This window comes from Rattus rattus, chromosome 14 (genome assembly GCF_011064425.1).
Source record: "Rattus rattus isolate New Zealand chromosome 14, Rrattus_CSIRO_v1, whole genome shotgun sequence".
In the NCBI taxonomy this organism is placed as follows: domain Eukaryota; kingdom Metazoa; phylum Chordata; class Mammalia; order Rodentia; family Muridae; genus Rattus; species Rattus rattus.
The window spans coordinates 25265567-25287786 of NC_046167.1; the positions used below are offsets into that span (position 1 = coordinate 25265567).

The window sequence follows — 22220 nt, forward strand, 5'->3', positions numbered from 1 at the left end:
CTATGAGGAGACCCATGATGGCTACAAGGGTGAGTTCTGACAGAGGGCACCTTCTCCAGATGACACTATAGCTATGAGCTAATTTTTTTTTGGTAGGGCACCAAGAATTTGGCAAGTCAATTTCAAATCTCATTGTTATTAACTTTCTGAAGACATCATCTCATTGTTCAAAGCTGGACAGGTTGCTGAACTCTACTTTTTGCTTTAAGATGTGTGTGTGTGTGTGTGTGTGTGTGTGTGTGTGTGTGTGTGTGTGTGTGTGTGTGTGTGTGTGTCCCTCAAGTCCAGAACTGGGTATCAGATTCCCTGAAACTGGATCTACAGGCAGTGGGGAACAATCCAACATGGGTAGTGGGAAGTGGGAAGTGGGAAGTAAACTTGGGTCCTCGGCGAGATCGATATGCACTCAACACTACTGAACCATCTCTTCAGACCCTGACTCCTTTCCTTCAACCATTTTCTAGGTTCCTGTGAGGAAGTTAAAAATGATACCTCTATAGCACTGGGTTGAGCCATCTGAGGATTCAAGTGACAATACTCAGAGTTTGCAGCCAGCCCTTCTGTAGTCATAAGTAAGGACTCAATCACTTTGACCTGAATTGAGTTGCCACAGTCAAATCCACAGTATTATGGGTTTCCTGACCTTGGTATAGCTTGGATCTGAAATACCCCACTTGGACTTGTGTTTTGAATGCTTGACCCCAGACTATTGTTCTATCTTGAAGATTGTGTAGCTTAAGAGAGGTGTAAACTTGAGATTCGGTCTTTGGCTATGTATTGTGATGCTCAGTACTGGCCTCTAAGGCCTAGATGCCCCCAAGGATGAGAGAATCTGCATGTAGACCCAAGTGATGTTATGTGACCTTGTCCCCCAAGTTATTCCTGATTGGTGAATAAAGATGCCTACAGTCTATAGCAGGGCAGAATTGAGATAGACATGGCATGGGGTTCCCAGGCTTGTGGTCTAAGGAAAACCACAAGGAGAGGGAGAAGGAAGATGCTATGGGTTCAGTGAGTCATAAAAGCATGCCCATAAGAGCTGGCCAATTAAAGTTAAGAGCATCCTAGATAGAACATGGCAAGTTATAATCTGGGGCTGTTAATGGGGAAGGAGATTATAATAGCATGAAGGGTAGACATCTGCCCAGCTCTGGTGTTGATTAAGACTTATTATGAATATAAAGGTTATGTGTCTTTTACGGTCTAAGGCAGGGTAGAAACCCTGGATTGAGATTAAATATTTTCTATAACAGAAACTGGTTGGCAGAAGTAAAGTGGGCCTTTGAATAGACCACTCACTACTGCCTCTGCTTCCCATCCTATAGCCAGGATTTGAAAAATCTTCACTACATGGCCGGGCCAACCTGCCCTGCCTGCCAATAATGAGTCCTTGAAACCATGAGCCAAACTAAAACACTTCTCCCACAAGTTGTTTCCGTCAGGCATTTTGTCACAGACATAAAACTAACATCATATTCGAAGGCATGAGTCATCTTCTGTTATAAATGGTGCTTAGGAAAACAAATTAATCTTTAAGTCAGTCAACCCCATGCTAGCCTCCTCCTGAGGGTCAATGCTGGAGCTGGGTCTCAACATATTCTCATTGAAATTTTTATATAACCTGTCACATCAACAATAACATAAAACTCTTGAAATCAATTTAACCCTGTAATAGACAAGCTGCAGGATACTAAGGTAACGTAGAGAACCAATTGGGTTGGCATGGTGGCTCATGCCTGTAATTCCAGCACTTAGGAAGTAAAGGCAAGAGGAGCAGAAGTTGAAGGCCATCCTTAGTCATATAGCGAGTACTAGGTTAACTTGCATTACACGAGATCTTAACTTAAAAAAATAGACCCAAAAATTAAAAATAAAGAAAAGTAGGTATAATGGGATAAAGAAAACAAAACTGTCTTTGTTTATGACCCAGAAATAGATCCACACAAACAAAGTCAAGTGATCTTTGACAAAGGAGCAGAGATACTTCAATAGATTAGGGGTAGTTTTTCAAGCACTTGCAAAATCAAACATGCAAAAATATCCAGGAAGATCAAATACTGTCACAAAGCTGACAAACATGGGTAGCTTCACCCTTGCCTGTGCTGGAACACAGGAGGGTGCCCCCTTATAGCAGTAAACTGGATATAGTATCCTTCTGAGATTGGTTCATCTAACTGTGCAAGGTCACAAACCATGTGCCTCTTTCTAAGCTAGACAGAGAGACACTCAATTCATTCTACGAAGACCATCTCATGATTCATCAATTATTCACAATGGCAGCTCTTTGAATCATCTTCATATTACAAAGGCCATAGGAGTAAAAATACTGTCATGCATCCATGCAGCATAGCTTGTGTCTACTGAGCCGTACTCCAGAAAGCAAATATAACATCTATTTCCATAGCATATAAGGTACTGTGTCTTCACTGTCCTGCTTGAAAGGAATAAGACAATGTACGTAGATTACAGAAGCGATGCATGATCAGATGCAAACACTGAACAACCCCCCCACTTCCGCAGGACATGTAATACTCACACACTCTTGGTTCCCTTCTGTCCTTTTATTTTTCCCCATCACCTCTATTCAGTGTATTCACGTTACGTGCACATGGGCAATGTATTCATAATTGTGAATAAACATGTTTATTTTTATTATCACTATAGAATGTGCCTCGAGAGGGAGACACTGTCTTTTTCAACACAGCTCAGAATGAGACAGTTGTTCACAACTTCTGTAGAATGAATTCGGCTGTGCAAAAGATATCTCATAAACCTGTTTTATGAACAACATTCATCCTCTACTGATTTTCAAACTAGAGACTCAAACTAACACTCCCTAACATAACTCCTTTAAAATCTATTAACTCGTTGGAGATGTCACTCAATAGTAGAATGCTTGGGTCTCAGGTTCAAAACCTGACACAAGAAGAAATAAGCACAATAAAAATTTATCACCTTAAAGGGATGGCACACTTAATCCCTGTAGTGCACATTCTGATCATAAATATATGTGTACGGAAATAAGGGATTTGTTGATATTTTATTACAATCACAAAAATTCATGGGAGAAAATAAGATATATTCGGAGAAAAATCTGCAACAACAACAAAATCTATTGTGCTGCAGATGAAATTCTGTCATTAAAACTGAAGCCTCCACAATGAAAGTCTATGTTAAAGCAATTATTAAATCTCCTGTGGCACCTGATTCTCTTATTGACTGTCCCCCTTATCTGGAGATCATTCCCCCAATTAACTCTGAGACACCCACCTGACTGCTCACACCCTCTACAGTGTGCATCCACCCTCTACCGTGTGCATCTCGCTGGTCCTACGGGATACACACTAGAAGTTTTACAGCTAAATTCCTACCTGAAAAACAAAAAACCTCAAAGAACTTAAAAGAAACAGTGATGTGTAATTCCTGACCCTGTCAAAACTCGATCTTTTAAGTCAGGTGGGCAGGAATATCTTTATAATTAAACCTTGATAGCTCATTCTCTGATTCAATTCTGCTTAGTTCAACAGCACAATGGAGGCTACTCTGCCTATATAGGTCTTATTAGCACTCTATGAGAATGAAGACGTAACATGGAGGATGAATCTCGTGAAAAAGTTGAACAAGTCCGTTGATATCCAGAATTACATGTCTTGTCACTGAGCAGCTTCCTCTGTTGCTACAGTTAGAGCTACAGCTATTAAATACCTGGCAGAACAAGGTAAAGCCAACAGTCAAGGAGCCTAGCACAAATAACCAAAATATTCCTGGATTGCTCAGAAGCAAATGTCCCTGCTGGCCATCTCCTCAGTCATTTCTACTACCTAGCACAAATCTCATGTGACAGTTGATCTTTAATTTTAATAACAGGAAACAACCAATGGGCATGGCTAGGTCAAAACTACCAGCAAAGGCCTATAGAACAAAAAATGTTATGTTTTGTTTTATTTTTACATATTTCCCTGCTTAACCTCAATACTTAAAAATGATAAAAACATTTTTAGTTTATATGCCTAGGCCATCATTATGTGTTTCTTCCCCCTCAAACAGATGATATTAATTAAAGAAAGTGCTGCTTGTGGGCCATTGCCTTCTCTGGTTCTCTCAGACATAGGCAATGGCTTAGGGGACAAACAAAGGAAGCAATTTTGAAAGTCTATGTCATGACATCAACAAGATTCAAAATCAGAAGGCTTTCCAAACACCTAATTTAAGGAAGTCTTTTTTTCTATTATGTATATAGAGTTGCTCAGTTTCACAATTTAATCAAGATACACATTTCTTCCCTAAGCATCCCCCCTGAGGCTCCATCCTGCCTAGCTCTGACTCATGCTCTCCCTACAGTCATGATGTGAATCCACGACATCTAATTGCACCATGTCAACATGCTATAAAAAGATATGCAAACAGATGTATTCTCGCTGCCTCCATGACCTTGTAAGTGTCTCTCAGTATGTTCAGGTGAACACACACTGAGACTCAACTGGCAGGAAAGTTATCAGAATTCAATCAAGGTCAGCATATAGAGTTGCATTAACCCAGCATCCAAGTCTCTATCTTCTGAAGGCACTGGTGAATGGCTGGCCGAAATCTGCTCCCACAGTTCCTCTCCATTGGACTGAGCATGTGACTGACGCCCTTTCCCTCAACTGTCCTCACGCCCCTGTGCTTTATATTCAACACACACTTGTTTTCTGGATCAGACTCAGACATCCCAATTTCTAGCTTCCTGCGCTAAGACCCTCTGAACTCATTAAGCATAATTTTAACTTAGCTCTCATAAAAAAACAAACCCAGAATTGTTCCTGTCCTGAAGGAAAGGCTACCCAGAGACTACCCCTACCTGGAGATCTATCTCATATGTAGCCACCAAACCCAGACACTATTGCTGACGCCAAGAAGCGCTTGCTGACAGAAGCCTGATATAACTGTCCCAAGAGGCTCTTTCAGAGCCTGACCAATACAGATGGAGGCTTACAGTCAACCATCAGATTGAGCATGGGGACTCCAATGGAAGAGTTGAGGGAAGGACTGAAGAAGCAAAAGGTGGTTGCAAATCCCATAGGAAGAACAACAGTATCAACCTACTAGATCCCCCAGAGCACCCAGGTACTAAATCACCAACCAAAGAGTACACATGGAGGGACCCATGACTCCAACTGCATATGTAGCAGAAGATGGCCTTGTCTGGCATCAATGGGAGGGGAGGCCCCTGGTCCTGTGAAGGCTTGATGCCCCAGTGTAGGGGAATGCCAGGGTGGGGAGGCGGGAGGGAGTGGATGGGGGAGCACCCACATAGAGGCCAGAGGAGGGGGCATGGGTGGGGGGTGTTGGGGACGGACGGGAATGGGGACAACACTTAAATGTAAATAAATAAAATAATCAATTATTGATGATGATGACAATGATGAAGATAAAAGACACTGGCTGCCAGTACCATTCTCACACCAACTCTCTCCCCTGAAGCCACGAACAAAATCCCATCTTCCCTCCTCGAAGAGTTCCTTCTTTTGACATAACAACGAAGAGTAACTAAGACAAGGGCCTTACTTTCTATGACGGGATCCTCACGATCTCCAACTCTCTAATGGGTTCCCCTGCCTTGCACACTTTTCTCACCTTTAATCCAAGTGTCTTTTGCCTGTCGCACCTATGATGATTTCAGCCCAGCCCCCACAAACTCCTCCCAGGCAGCACAGGGGAAAAGCCAGGCCATGAGCCTAGAGCCAACAGAAAAATGACAGCAGCGGATGCACCGAGCTCCTAACCTTTCCTTATTCTCTCTACAACACTTAAGGAAAAGGAGAACTGCTGTTTCAGAACGTATTTTCATCACTCATGCTGACTCTCACGTTTGGCCTTGTGTTTGGAATTAATTCCTCAAGCCAACTGCCTTTTAATGTCCCGTTCACCGTTCTAAGACCCTCTCAGTACCATCTGCATCTTATTCTGAAAGCAACGTGTACTGGTTACGTTTTTGACACTGTATGTAATGCCTGGCATGGGCTACTTCATGGTTCAGAAGGTAAAGGCAGTTGCCACCAAGCCTGATGACTATTTGATCCTTGGCACCCACACAGAAAAGACTGACCACACATGTACACTGCAGCTTGTGTATACACACACACACACACACACACACACACACACACAAATAAATAATAAATAAATAAATAAATGCAATAAAACATAATTAAACAAACGAATAAAACACCTGGCTGAAGCACTTTAAAAGCAGCCAACTTATTTAGGTTCATGGTTCAGGGGCTGTGTTTGTCATAATGGTAGAGGCATGGTGGCAGGAACAGCAGGTGACCAGAGCTTGCTCACATCTGAACGGACAGGGAGCAGAACTGAGAGAGTGTGGCAGGATTACAAATCCGAATGCCTGCCCCCTAATGATCCCCTTTCTCTAGCTAGGCACTGAGGCAGGAGACTAGGAAATGGGAAGAGGAAATGTCAGAGGCTAACATTCAAGAGGCAGCAGGTGAAAGACCAGCAGCTTTTAGTCTGGCCGAGCTTCACTGAGACACAAGAGCATGCTCTGAAGAGCTGTCTGCATTTTATGAATTCAGGAGAGGCAGATACTAAGCTAATGACCCAAAAAAGCTTACTGCAGACCTCGGCTCACCCCTTTCTGCCTTCTTGGAGCCAGGTCGCTGGTAAAATATGCCACTTCATAGACCCCTGGGTATCTTTCCATTAATACATCATCTCCTTCCTTCTAACTAGGCAGGCTTCTCTGTTCAATTTCTTTCTTTCCTTCTTTCTTTCCTTCTTTCTTTCCTTCTTTCTTTCCTTCTTTCTCTCTTTCTTTCTTCCTTTCTTTCTTTTCAAAGATTTATTTATTTTATATTTGTGAGTATACTGTCACTGTCTTCAGACAAACCAGAAGAGGGCATCAGATCCCATTACAGATGTGGTTGCTGGGATTTGAACTCAGGACCTCTGGAAGAGTAGTCAGTGCTCTTAACCTCTAAGCCATCTCTCCAGCCTGTGAGTCAACACACCTGGAAACTCCAACACACCTACCCTCCAGACTCAGACCCATACCCATGATACCTCTGCCTCCCTAAGATCCACCCATCCACCCATCATCCATTCATCTATCTATCTATCTATCTATCTATCTATCTATCTATCTATCTATCTATCTATATCACACCCATGGACAGACATAGAGTTGGACACACACACACACACACACACACACACACACACACACACACACACACACACACCTCTAAATAACACCACTGAGGACGAAGTGCATTGTGAGGAGGAGTTTCACAGTTGCAAGTGACAAAGCACTTGAAGCTGAGGGAACTTTCCTAGAAGCTGTGCTCCTCTTGACCTTAAGCTAGGTCAGCCCATGAGAGGCAAAACCTAGGAGCAGGCTCCCAGTTAAGTCTTCCAGAGCTACTGAAGTGGCTGCCGATTTTCTAAAGACCCTGCTCTATCTTTTTACTAAATGAGAATGGTAAGTATCTATTGAATGAGCTACCCAAATACCCAGGTTAACATCACGAGAAAAGCCCACTCAGAGGTTTAAAAGCATATAACAAGCCACCCAGACAGCTCTCCTCTTCTGTGTGGCTTCTTCTTAGTGAACTTTAGCTTACGCCCCTTGTTAATTAATTCATGAGGCAAACCGCAGCACTGGATCACACTGGCACCTGTTTACCTCTATCAGTACCTGCAGGCAATTTCAACGTGGTCTCCATGTAAAGTTGGAGGGAAAGTGGTCAACTTCTTTACTTTCCAGTAAATGACAGATGACAGGAAAGAATACTGAGAACTCTGAGACTGACTGGGTGTGCGATTAAACCTTGCAGAAATATCGTTCAAGATCAGTGAGCATTTAATGGCACCTTAAACAGTTTAGCTTCATGTTTTCTCTCCTCCCTCCCAGTTTGTTTCGCTTGGTGCTTCTTATGTGTTGTAAGTAGATGGAGACGTTCAGCTCTTCTGGCAGTTAAGAAACTAGAGAGCAGCCTTCTTAGGCTGTGGAAAGTCGCAGTGGAAATGAATGTGTGTAGTCTACTTTGGATGATGCTAATGTTTGCAACAGACCTGTTCCTATGTACAGAAAATTCTGTCATAACAAAGAAAACAGAATGGGTCAGTCTGGGAAAAACATTTCGTTTTCCTATCAAAGGTAGTTAGCCCAACAAGGGCCAATATTTCCTTAATCCCATTCCACCCCACCCTGCCTTTCTCTTTGGGCCAATTAGCCAATTGTGAAGTCAAAAACTCACTAATGGGATGAGACCCAGTCACAACCTACTTTAGTGTTGAAAGACAGAGGTCACTCTGCCCAGCATGCTAGCTAGCAGGTCTGGCTTCTGATGCACCATTTCTGCAAAAGGAAAAATGCCTTGCCAAATTATCTTCAGTTTGGTTGTGTGCTACTTTTTGAAACATCAAGATTATTCTTTCCCCAACAAATACATCAAAGCTAGTGCCACATGCCAGGCTCAAGTACCAACCTCCGCTGTTCTTCACCATGTTCTCCTGAAGGAACAGTGAGACATTCATCCATGTGTCCATGTAGCAGCCGGAGAACATCACCACCAATGAGATACCCTGTAAGGATTCAAAGTCATTTGTGTTCATAATATCATGGCCAGAGGCTGACAGCCAGACAGAGCATCTGATACAATCATCGACTTGCACGGGCAGAGAAATATTGGACTAGAAAATGGTGTTGGGCCTGTGACCAAATCACAAAGGTGGATGGCATTGGCTGACCCGTTGAGCCCTGCAGTTTGATATTTTAACCAGGGGGTGGCCTCACGCTCATAAACATCACCATTAAATATACAAAATGTAGGGCTGTGGAGACGTTCAGTCAACAAGAAGATCCCTGAGACTCAATCCCTGGTTGACCAGCCTCAACTTATCAGCAGGATTCAGGCCAACGAAAAGACCCAATCAATCAATCAATCAACCAATCAATCAATGGAATGAACATGAACATGTGCACCAGCATACCTACACATATGCAAACATACACAAACACACATGCACACATACATATGGCAGAAAATAAACAACATCCAACCATCTTGACTTCTAGCCTCCACTTGCATGTACATACACATGCATCTCCCCCCACACACACACACATGTATACATTCATACACACATAAACAAGTACTGGCTCATATCTGAATCTACTAGGCACAGGAATATAACGAGAAAGGATGATATTAGACTAACTGAGCAGTACCTCAAGGTCTCACAAATGGGGTAAACAGCCTATAGAAAGCTAGTACATGAAATCACAGAACCAGGCAAAGTTGATAATACCAGGAAAATAAGAGAAGATGAAATCTAGCACGGGCTTCCCTTTTACATAGCAGTTTAGGCAAGATTCTAAAATGTCATGTTTCCGCACGATAGAATATCAGGACATGAAAGGTCTCTAATTAGCCCTCAGCTCATTATCACAATTTCAGGGATAAGCATCAACTCTGTATCAAGGACAAGCCTTTTAATTAAAGTGGATCTCTTACCTTGGGCTGCTTCACTTCCTGAGCTGATAGGGGCCACGCTCCAGAGGGTCTGCTGGAAGGCTGCGTCTACACGCCAGCTGCTGTTGCCGTATGACAAGTGCTGCAGCAAGAGGCAAGAGGAGGCAGTGCTGTGAGAGCCTGGTACAAGGAGCTCTGGCAGCCTGATGGTAACGCCGCTGATTTGGAAGTGTGCATAGGGGACATGCACGTCAGCCTGTTCCTCAAAGGTTAAGATACTAGACAGGCATGGTAGCACAGACACGGAATGTCAATACTCAGGGAAGATTCTGAGTTCAAGGCCGGCCTGGACAACATGCTCTGATTCAAAAAATAAATGAATCTAAACAAGATAATTAAAACATGGGCAGGAAAAAAGAATAATAGAGATTATTATTTGTTCCTAGTTTCCTTTCTGTTGTTGTGATGAAATACTCTGACCAAAACCAACTTAGGGGAGGGAAGGATTTATTTGGCTTATACTTCCAGGTCACAGTTCATTGCTGGGAAAACTTGGTGCAAGAACTCAAGCAGAAACCATGGCAGGGGTTGTGTGCTGGCTTACACCCCAAGTCCCATTCTTGGCTAGCTTTATTATACAGCCTAGGACTACCTACCGTGGGAATGGTGCTGCCCAAGGTGGGCTAGGCCCTTCTATATCAATCCCAAATCAAGACAATCCTCTGTAGATAAGCCTAAAGGTCAGTATGTTCTGGGAAACCTCTCAAATGAGACTCCCTCCTCAGGTGATTCTAGGCCAACCTGAGTTGACAGGAAAAGCTAACTAGAACACTGTGTAACTTTACATACTTTTCAGTTTTACCCCAAGGAGTTACTGGTAAACCAGTAATCAGAAAAACACACAGATAAATAACAAATACACAGAGAAAATTTATGTGTCCGGAAAAATTTTGTCTTAAGATTTGATAGACAGAATAGTATTAAAATGGGTGCTTGAAATTATCAGTCGCTCTCCTACATATGACACTGTGACAGTTTATTGACAAGCCATGATGCCAATAGAGCCCTTCAGTGACTTCTTGGCTGCAGTTTGATCTCCGAGACAATAGACGATGATGACAACTCTCCATCAACAATTTCACTCTTCCTCTCAAACCAAAACCACTGGATAGAGAAACTGCAAGTCACATATATGAGAGAATTTTAGTTATCCATAATGAAGAATTATGTTATGGTATCTGCCAGAAAACAGATCAGTATGAAGGAGAGCTAAGACTGGAAGATAAACACTTTATGTTTCTCTGAAAGACAAACATGTGCACTGAAAGATGGTATGCATCCATGCATACATACATGTATGTGCACACACGGGGCTATGAGAGAGGAGGAAAAAAGTCTAGACAGAAGGAAGAGAAATGGACAAGAGTATAGGAATACTCTTCGTGAGAACAGAAGGAGGGAGGTAGAGAGAAGGAGGGGTCAACAAGTGGAGAGGTGGGATTAGGGGCAGTACAAACAGAAAGATAAACTAAGTATAAAAGGTCTGTCTGATATCTGTGTGTGAATGTCACAGTAAGATCCATTTCTATGTATGATAACCAAAAATCAATTAAAACAAAAGACTTTTGAAACTGACAGTGTAAAATACGCAGACCAACTTGATCAGTAACTGCACCAATCAATAGATTCAAAGTTTCCCAGGTAATCATTGGGTTTACTAATCATTTTTCCATTTCTCTCAAACCCCAGCTGTCACTTGTCTTCATGAAATCCCTGAGTCCCCCAGGGTCACCATTCCTATGCCTTGTCCCTCAGCCCCCTCCCAGACTCCTTTCTTGACTTACTTTTCTTTCCTCTGATGTGGAAACACTTAGAGTGCTAACAGATCAATCCTATCCCATCTGCCCCATAAATAAGAACAGTATGTTTTTCCTGGTGATTAGCGCACAACACGCTTCTTTGACTCATTTCTTTTTTTTTCCCTTTAATCTGCCTGACACGGGTTTCACAAGGGTGTCCATCCAGTGTGCTTGCTACTCAATAAATAAGGAAAAGATGACAGTCAGACCTTTAAGATCAAAACGGCAAAACTTTTATCAACAATTCTCATTCATTTCTTTTTGTGTAAGTGTTGGTGTCTGGTTGTCTGTCGTATGTTTGTATGTGAACACTCTTGTGTGTGGAGGCCACAGACTGATGTAGGATGGCTTCTTCAGCTGTTTTTCAATGTTATGTTTTTGAGACCAGGTCTTTCACTGAACCTAGTCCTTACCAATTTGACTAGACCGGCTGGGAGGGAGCCCCAGGGACCTTCCCACCTCATCTCCAGCTCTGGAGCTGCGGGTACCACTGTACCTGGCTTTCTCTGTAGTTGCTGAAGATTGGGACCTAGGTCCTCTTGCTTGCACAGCAAATACTTCATTCAGTGAGCCATCACCCCAGCCCCCAGTAAAATCTGAGTTATGTCTATGTCAAAAACAGAATGTAACATATGTCTATGTAAACAGAATTGTGCATATCTACATATCTATATCCATATATACAGGTGCATACACACACACACCTATTTTTTTTCACCAAATCTTCTGAAAAGAGTTCATAATACTAAAGCTTATATTTGATTTTGATTTTAAACCAAGTGAAAGTTCATACACAACAGATACCCATTTGTTAATTCATCACACATTCATTCAATGTGTTGTCTAAAACATTGTGCTGAATATTATCAGAAGGACCTTCTGACCCCAGGGTGCTTGTGATCTTATAGGGAGAGATAAGGGGGCAATAAAAACTGCCATGCATTGGTATATATGTATTCTATTAATGGGTAAAGTATATTAAAATGCTTTTGAATTTGATTATCAAAAGAGAATATTTCTAAATAAACAGCTGGAACAGGCTTCCATGCTGAATCTGAAGGGGACACATTGATTCCATGGGGAGAGATAGGAGCTCTTATGCCAAAGACTTTAAGGGAAGCAGTGAGAGTATGTGTCCTGGACCTCCTATTTGGGATGCCGTGTCTCTAAGTAAGTAGATACAAACTTCATATTTATACATGTATAATATAGTTAGGCTATAAATGTTTCAAAGATAATACAAATTTAATAAGCCAGTTTGGATTTTTCATTCTAATATATCTGACTACTTGGTATGGTATTGTAGGCTGGCTAAAATTAAAAAAACAAACAAACAAACAAAAAATAAAATAAAATAAAAATACCCCTCTGATTATGGCCAAGAAATGTCATGAGGAGTCATGAGGACACAGAGTGCAGTGCAGAATCCTCTCTTTGAAGCTTTGGGCACACACTGAAGAGGGAGTGAAGGACAGACTTACAGACAAAGAGCTCAAATTTCAGGCAGCCAGGAGCAGCTATGGCCAAAATGTAATGTGTGACTAAGGGAACTGAAATGTGATGTGTATATTGCATACAAGCACAAAGAGGAATCACGCATGGAGAGGGAGGGAGCGAGGGAGGGAGGAGAGAGAGAGAGAGAGAGAGAGAGAGAGAGAGAGAGAGAGAGAGAGAGAGAGAGAGAACGAACTGTATGGTCTGTTAGAAGGACTCCTAACCATGTCCTTAAGAACATACTGAGGCCACAGTTATCTAAATAAAACCTACTTTTCAACAGAAACCATCTCAGCATGCACTGCCCCCTGAATCGTCTACTTAATTTTGCTGCCTAAAAACAACAAAATGGAAATCTGAGTAGGAACAGCACCGAGTCAAGCCCGTCGCTATTAAATATTCAGAAGGCAGCAACAGTCCAATTACTGAAACCAAGGTGAGTAGTCCTTAAAGCAAAGATGGATGGTAGCAGAGAAAGCAAAACCAGCCTCAGGCTAACAATACGCCCAGCAGGGCACCCACACGTAAGATGGCTCTGTTAAGCCACAGTGTCAGGACTCAGGGTGCCTGGCTCTGCAATCAAGTCTCACCTTTAACGTAATGTTGTTTTCTTTGTGTGTGTGTGTGTGTGTGTGTGTGTGTGTGTGTGTGTGTGTGTGTGTGTGTGTGTCCGCACGCACACATGCATGCGTGTGCACATGCGTGGGTACTGTGTGCTTGCCTAGTTCCTACAGAGCTCAGAAAAGGGTGTCTTATCCCCTGGGATGGAGTTGCAGACGGTTGTGAGCCATCACATAGATGCTAGGAATCAAACCTGGGTCTTCTGCAAGATCAACAGTGATCCAAACCACTGAGCCATCTCTCCAGTCCATGACTTTCCTGCCACGTGTTCTGGAGCATAGACCTCGGTTACTCATGTGTGCTCTCCAAGCCATTTACCCACCAACCCATCTGTTTTAGCCTATGTGTTTTAACCTTTAAAAAATACAGAACAATTGTCTGAGCAATGTGTCGAAAATTAATAGTAAAAAATAAAGGACTTTTCCAATTTAGGAGCAGTAAAGCAGGATCCATCAAAACTGCTGATCCTAAAGCTATGAAGGAATAAAATATTATATGGCAGAAACTCAGAATCCCAGAGGCCTAAGTGACCCACCACTCTCCTGAGATCTTAACCCAAATCCCATAGAACGAGGTGTCTTCTGACCCTTTAATTTCCCTTCTAATCTTGTGAATTCATTTGCTGCATCCCAAAAGCTGCTTGGGACAGCAGGTCGGAATCTTTATCACATTGCCAGAAGGCTCCATGGCCCCAACATTTTTCTAAGATTCTCTGCATTCAGCCCTTGTCTGATGCAGTTTTTCATTCGTTTATTTATCTCTTATTAAATGTCAGGCATTTGGGCCCTGGTGATACAGCATTCCAAATAAATTAGCATCCGGGGACAAGAAACATGAGTAAACAAGCTATCATAGCCCTCGGGCTGCAGCTTCTTCTTTGGGGGGGAAAAAAAAACAAGAAAAGATAAATGGGAGACAAAGACTGGGTAGTTTTTTAAATGTACTATCTGATGACTTCCTCACCCGCGCCATAGAAACAGAAAAGGGGGCTCAAGGTAAATTAACTAAAATTTAAACAAAGGGACTGGACCTGATGACTCAGTGGCAGGGCATGTGCTTAGGGGTGGCCCCTAAATTGCACTGTCATAATAAATCACTCACAAATTATTAAGGATCCCTGCCTTCTGTTGACATAGAATCTATGTAGATATAGGAAATCCAGCAACTTGTTATTCAATCAAAATGCCTTTCTTATTTAAAAATCCAAGGACCATGGAGGTAAGTCAGCAGGAAGGTAAAGGTTCATGGGGCCAAGCCTGAAGATGTGAGTTTGGACCTTTCTGGTACCATCAAGAAATACCATCTTATTTCTAACTCTCTGGAAGCAACATGCATTGTTTATTTGCTACTGATAAAATATTAAGCCAGGGCTAGAGAGAGAACTCAGAGGTTAAAGACTGGCGACCTGAGTTCAAACCCTAGACCCCACATGGTGGAAGGGCAGAACTCAGTCCTGAAAGTTGGCCTCTGTGTCATGCTAGGACGCAGGTACAGAACCCAGGTCCCAGGCAAGAGCAGCAAGGGCTCTTAACTACTGAGCTCTCTCTCCAGATCCTTGATGGTTCATTTTCAGTAAGTTATTGGGCTACGGTTTTATGAACCCTGAGATTCTTGTAGGTCTGCAAGTAACCTGGACAACACAAAAATCAATGTTTCCGTAAGTCACGGATGGGAAGCATCTATGCGGACCAGGGAGGTTTTACAACTGACACATTAAAAATGAAGTGCCATGTGACTTACCCTGTCTTATTCCATTTGAAGAGGATACTAAGTGACACCAGTTTGCCCCGCTCTCTCTATACTAAGATTTTTTTTTTCCTCTTATATATAAGCTGCTTTAGGAAAAGCCTCTTTAAAAGACAAGTTGTCCAATAGGAGCACAGAAAACCCCCTCTGGACAGTCCTGGAAAGATTAGGATGTCGTTTCACATTAGAACACCAAACAGCAAAAGTAAAGAAAGACAGTGTCGTGTGAGTAGCTTACAACCATTCTTACAGCCAAGACCCCTTTATTCATTGGGGATTGACCTGTGTCCAACCTGCAAAGCTGACAGACAGGATGAACATCCCTGACCACAGCGCCCTCTTCTGTCTGGGAGGTTCTTTTGTAGATGGGAGGGAAGAAAATTAGCTGGCTATCATTCACCACTACAAGGGCTTCCAGCCCCATTAGTGTTCCAAATGTACGACTGGATTAATCTTAAATGATCTCAGGAGAGGGAGAGAAGTAGCTCATCAGCCACGGACCTGAAGAGAAAAAGTCAAAGGCTAGAGCTTTAATTTTCTATGGTCACTTTTAACCAATGCATTTTAAAACAGAAGTTTTAATTATTTCTTTCTTTAATCATGTCAGCATCTCGGAATACAGACAGACCTTGCTTTCCTACAGTAAGTCTTTATTTAAGACTCTCTGTAATAGTCCTCCTCTCGAGACCAGGTTTCTCTTCCTTAAACTAAATACCAGTAGCTTCCTTAACCATTGTGCAGGGGCACCAACTTCTCAAGCAAACACAGGCAGCTACTTACTACTCAAGGGCAAATGGCCTTACTTGGATTTCAGCATTTGATTCTCCTAATGCCCCTGCATCAGCTGAATGGTTCATACTTCATCCCATCCTGCAGATGAAGATACTGAGGACCTAAGAAACTATGCATGGGGCCTGGGGATGCGGCTCAGCTGACAGAGTGCTTGTCTAGAGCGTACAAGACCTTGTGCCCAAATGCCAGTACCGCATAAACCAGGCACGGTGCCACGTCTGGAATCCTAACACTTGGAAGGTAGAGATATGCAGGTCGGAAGTTCAGCGTCCTTCCTGATTTCACAGCCAGCTCAAGGCCAGCCAAGGTACTCAGAGTCCATTTACTACACTTCTTCATTTTCATCCATTTTCTAAAAACCTTCGCACTGAGTCCACCATATACATCCGTGAACCCCTCACCACAGTGCTCAATGAGGATGTCTGTCAGCATCAGCATCCTTCACTCACCCAGTAAACGGGTGGTCCCATTACTGTTGGGAGGAATCCTTCCGTGGTGGAGCCTAGAGGGACGGAGTTAGGTGATTGGGGTTGTGCTTTTGATAGAGAGAATTCTTGCCTCTTTCTACTTCTGTCCCCACTGCCCTGAGATGAGCAGGCTTGCTCCCCCACCCCAACCCCCATGTTTCCCCTGACAGGATGCTCTGTCACACCACAGGCCCGTGGCAATGGGGCCTAGTGGCCACAGAATGGAATCTTCAAAACTCTCGAGTCAAAACTAGTGTTCCCCTATTTTAAGTTAGCCTGCCTCGGGAACCTGTCACACTGGCAGAAAGCGGACCACATGGTTTGGTAGCAGCATTACTTGTCTGAGAGCAGAAACTATGGACAGTGTGTTCTTGGAGATTCTTCTGTTCTTTGCGGGGTTCTGTGGATATGAACAATAAAAGCTCTGGCCTCATTAGCGCACGAGAGTGGAATCTCAGCCACGTGGCCTGCTGCTCTGTTAACCTCTATGATGGTTACCCAGAACTGAGTTTAGTAGCCGATGCCCATGAGCCTAATACTCGGGAATTGAGGCAAAAAAAAGAAAAAAGATTACCGTGAGTTTAAAGATATCTTGGCCTACACAATGAGTACCAAGGCCAGCGGTGGCTATCGAGTGTAAGACCATGTCTCAAAATCACATACACATACACACACACACACACACACACACACACACACACACACGTTTATATTTATATCTAAATAAACTAATATTTATGCATTTACATTATAGACCTTTTATATATTTTGCTTTATATTATCTAACATGTATACAAATTATTTATGTATTATATTCCTAATATATTTTTAAATAAATATATTATTTATTAAATGTATATATATATATATATATATACAGACATACATACAGGCTATTCAGTAAAGTGAAGTTAAGTACTTGGATAAAATGCAGCTTGAGAACTAGTAGTAAATTTTAATGAATCAGGTTATTTATTTCCAAAGGCCGGGAACTGCATGTATCATTTTTTGTCACTTGCTCCTGGGGTCTTTTCTCATTCAGTGAACACTCAATTGCCCTACCTCATAGCCTCTCACAGTAAGGTTTGGACTGGGTGCTCCCATGAGCACTAAACTTACTTTAAAAACAGAAAATCCGGAGGCCAGGGAGCTAGTTCTAGAACCCACACGGTGGATAGCTGTAGAGGGGCCCTAGATGCCTAGCTCTTTGAGGTTCTGGCTATTCCTCTGATGGATGATGAGACCACCCTATCAAGTCAGTTCTACTGCACAGCGTGAAGTACAAGCTGGGACACCACAGCAGATAGGAGCTGTCAGGTCCAAGTCAAACGAAAACAGGTTTGGAGTGTTGTCCTGAAGGAGGCATGAGCTGATCTCTTCCCATTGGGTTCTCAGCCCTGCTAAACTTCAAATGCCCATCTTCTGCTCAGGGTGCATCACCCTCGTGGCACAGCTCTGGTACACATCAGGGCCTTAATGATGCATGTTTTAATAAGCTGCACAGTGGCATGGCACTAGAAACTTACACAGGGACAACATGGACATAAAAGTGAAGGACGGCTCCAGGCCTCCTACCACTATGCTGGGGCAAACTCACCTAGCAGTGCCATTTTTCCTGTCCATGACAGGAGGCTCTGTTAAGCCATCCCGCTGTCTCTAACACCACCATTCTGTACACAGGAAGCCAGGCAAGGCTCGTCTCCCTAGAAACACTTGAGAATGAATTGAACTTGTTGGTACACTGAAAATGACTTTGTTACCAAGCCCTTTCTCCCTTTCTGTTTCAGTTTGTGTGTGTGTGTGTGTGTGTGTGTGTGTGTGTGTGTGTGTGTGTGTGTGTGTGTGTTCATGTGGAGGTCACAAGTTAACTTCATTGCCACACATCAGATCAGATGCCATCCATCCACTCTGTTACTGGGATAGGCTCACACTGGCCTGAAGCTCACTAAATCGGCTACACTGTCTGGCAAGCAAGCACCAAGAATCTGCCTGCCTCTGATTCACCATATTTGGGACAAGTGTGTTATCATGTCCTGATTTTTTTATGTGGATTTTGGAATCTGAATTCATGTCCTAAGTTTCCACACAAGCACCTGATGGACTGCTCTGTTTCCCCAGCTTCTATTACCATGTTTACAAAGCAAAAGGGCACCCTAAAGACTGATCTACGGTGTTAGAGGTTCATTGCCTCTCACAGTAGGCTCTTTAATACAATGATTACTTCACAGTGACCTACTCAGTGTCATCTTTCTTTCCTTTACCATCTATTACTCCCTCTGGGATACTTTATGTTGGTATTCATGAAATCTTTAAAAATGTTTTTATTTTCTATTTCTCCTAGCTGGCACCAGCTGTCAAACTGACACTGCTCAGAATCATTCAAGGGGATCCCAACTGGGAATTGCCTTGATCAGATGGGTCTGTGATGTATCTGTGGGACATGACTGCTAATTGAGGGTAGGAGAGCCTAGCCCGCTGTGGCAGTGCCATGTCTACAAAGGTGATCCTGGGTTTGTTTAAGAAAGCTAGTTTAGCAAGGAGTCAGTGGAAGTAAGCCAGGAAGCATTTTTCATTCATGGTTTCTACTTCAAGTTCTTGCCTTGCATTCTCTCCATAACAATAATGGATTGTAACTCTCTAGGGTGAAATAAACCTTTTCCTCCTCAAGTCGTTTTGGTGTTTATCTCAGCAACAGAAAAGCAAGATAGAACAATATCCAATTAGTGGTTCAATCTTTAGAGGGCAGTTCAGTAGCAGAGTACTGTTCAGTAGCAGAGTGTTTGCCTAGCATATACTGGGAATGGGCTGAATACTCAATACTGCAAAAGAGAAATGTACTATTTAGCTGAGCACGCTGGTGAAGGCCTACTTTGCCAGCAATGGAAGATAAGGCAGAAGGATGAGCCCAAGGCTAGCCTGGTCTACACAGTAAGACCCTTTCTCAAAAAAAAAAAAAATTACAAAAAAAACCCTAAAAATATTGTATACATCTACCTTTCCTTGGATCTCATTCTTCTATGAACTTCTGTACAGGATTACTCTTTAGATTAGAAAAACAGCGTATTAAATAAAAAAATATATATATCCAAGGATTCACTAACATCTTCATTCTCCTACACTTAATTAACCACCACCCTTTGAGTTGAGGCAGTGCTGCTGACAGATGAGCTGTTGCTTAATGGTGTCTCTCACACAGTCAGTTACTGTCACCAATATCAAAATATGGACCGAGAACCTACATGATACAACCTTTACATGGGGCAGGAAACAAAGACCAAAGAATTTGAAATCCCCAATCAGACTCCTTTACATTCTATTAATAAAAGACCCCAAGAGCAGGCACTACCAGCCTCATGAATATGCATATCAAGGTGGGGCATGCGGAGGAGGAAGCCTGCTCAGAGACCCAGGGAGCTATCCTCTGCTAAGGCCATAGGCATCTCCCTCTCTTCCCTGAAGTTATTTATAACTCACCAGCTAGAGGCAGGAGCCTTTAGGAAGCATCTCCCTATAAGCTTGGCTTGCTCATAAGCACATTTTCTACCAAGCATCACTTCACCTCTGGCTCTCAGCAGAGCATCAGCCCTCAGCCCTGTCCCCATACTTACCAAGTACCTTTCTGAGGACACGCTGACCAATATGAGGTCGTCCCCAACCCGCACCTTTTCTCCTTCTGATCTCTGCTTAGAGGCAGGATGTATGGTCCACCAGCAAGCCTCCCCTGCAAGTGACAGAATTGAAACATAGAGACGATTCAGTTAATCTAAGATCCATTCCCTCTGCAGGTGATGCCACTCGTGGGACTTTCAGAAATACATGATGTCATGCAAATTAATCTCTTGGATCATGGGAATGAGAGGAAGTCAGCCAAACTCACCAAGAGTGGGACAAACCGAAATGCAACCTTTCTCTTAATGGGAAATGGGTGTGACAGTTTGGTATCTTTTCCCCAATAAAAACTGCTGGAAAGGGACATTTATTTACATATGTTAACACGGGCCTAGATGTTCCAGTTAGCCAGGGTGATTTCATTCCCTAAACAAGCTTATTAAGAATTAATATGTATTTGCGTGATATTCATCAAAAGGAATTGAGGTTTTCTGTTGGGTTAGTTGCATTTTAAGTGCTCTCTTTGTTGATTCAATAATGACACAAAGGATTGCTATCTTAAAAGTCTCATTACCACATCTTCCCCACTTTGCTTTATTTCCTTATAAATTGCATTATTTCCTATTAATCTAAGAGACTCATAGTACAAACAGATGTACTATAAGAGCTGGTATACATTAAGACAAATCCATCTGAAATGAGTCAAGCAGCCATCAAAAAGCACACATCCATCTGCCTTCCTTAGCCCCGTCACCCAAACCAGAAGCAGCCAGGCGGCTATCCACGGTCCCTTGTCCTGAGCCCGTGATCTCTGAGAGTTCCAGCTGGGTTTTGGTGGTTCCTTCATCTCCAATCATCTGTCCCCTCCCCTACCAAATTCCATTGTTTTTCCCTGTTTTGGGCTTATTTCATTTTTACTCACTTGTGCATATATACCACAAGCCATATCATGTGTGTGACTATATCGGAGGACACAGTTGCAATCCATGTACCAGGTGGGATCTGGGGATCCGACTCTAACTGTCAGGCTCACTACGCCGTCTCCCCAGTCCTTTATTATTTTTTCTATAGTATTTCTTCTTCTGAACGAACTCCCCAGTACCAGAACATGTGTGTCTTCTGTTCCTTGGGGTTTTCCCAGGTCCCTGCCACCACACTGCAGTGCTCAGTGATTGATATTATGCGGATGAGTAAAATGATCTGAGATACATCCTAGGAACTCATGCACTCACTGCAGCCATCCCAAACCAGTGAGAATTCTTCACTTCCATTCACTGATCTGCATCTTCATTCAATTCTCCCCAACATTGACAGGGTATCCACTCTTTCTGAGTCACTGCCTCAGTAACTGAAAAGTCATCAGCACAAAAGAAAAAGAAAAAGTCTGCCTTGTGAGTTTCATTCTGATGAAGACAAACAGGAAACAAAGGGCAAACACCGTGGAGCTTCAGGAACTCACAAAAAAGCAGAGGGTGGGGAGGAAGCAGGGTAGAATAAAAGCTCAGGGTTCAGGGGCAGACTCTGGGTGTAAAGGAGGACTCGGCATGGAAGGCTGATAACTGCTATTCTATCATGAGATCAGTTCAGTATATAAAATACATGTTCTAGATCATGTGTTTTAGTCTTCAAACTTAAGATTGTTTTATTTAACCATTTGCTGTAAAGTTAAATAAACTGAGAAACTAGAAAAATACAGAACTGAACATACAGTTGATAAAGTAAATATATGAATATTATATTTATCTTTTTATGCCCAGGATTATAAAAGAATTATCAAAAGCTAACTGGGTTCATTATATGTTATTTTCATTTTCATCATTGCTACTTTGTGAAAATTTAATGGGAAAACCCACTTTTAATGATTGATTATGTAGAATGCAAACTTGTACCTTACATGTGGGTACCATGTGCTTGTTTTGCTATCTGTGTGACAGGCGTAAGCTTATATCAGGACGAAGACCTCTCTCCTCAAGCATTCCTAACCTTTGTGTGTGCAGAAAAAGGTTTCGGTTCTTTCCCTCTTCCTTGCTGAAGTTTGCAGGACATAGAACTGTTATCAGTAGTTAACCCCTCAAACTTCACGCATGTGTGTGACATAGGTTGTTTCGTGGTGTTAGGGAGAGAATCCAGGACCTTGCACATCTCTGCACTCTACCGCA

General features: G+C 42.6%; 1 protein-coding gene across 1 annotated transcript in view; it reads right to left on the reverse strand.

Moving 5' to 3' along the window:
- The window catches only part of Ryr2 (ryanodine receptor 2), a 393422-nt gene that overhangs the window by 304480 nt on the left and 66722 nt on the right, over window positions 1-22220 (reverse strand). Inside the window, exons 8-10 of the mRNA XM_032885202.1 lie at window positions 20061-20173; window positions 9516-9615; window positions 8487-8583 (exon numbers count right to left, since the gene is read on the reverse strand). Of these exons, the coding sequence (XP_032741093.1) occupies window positions 8487-8583; window positions 9516-9615; window positions 20061-20173 (310 nt within the window). The remainder of the gene's footprint in view (window positions 1-8486; window positions 8584-9515; window positions 9616-20060; window positions 20174-22220) is intronic.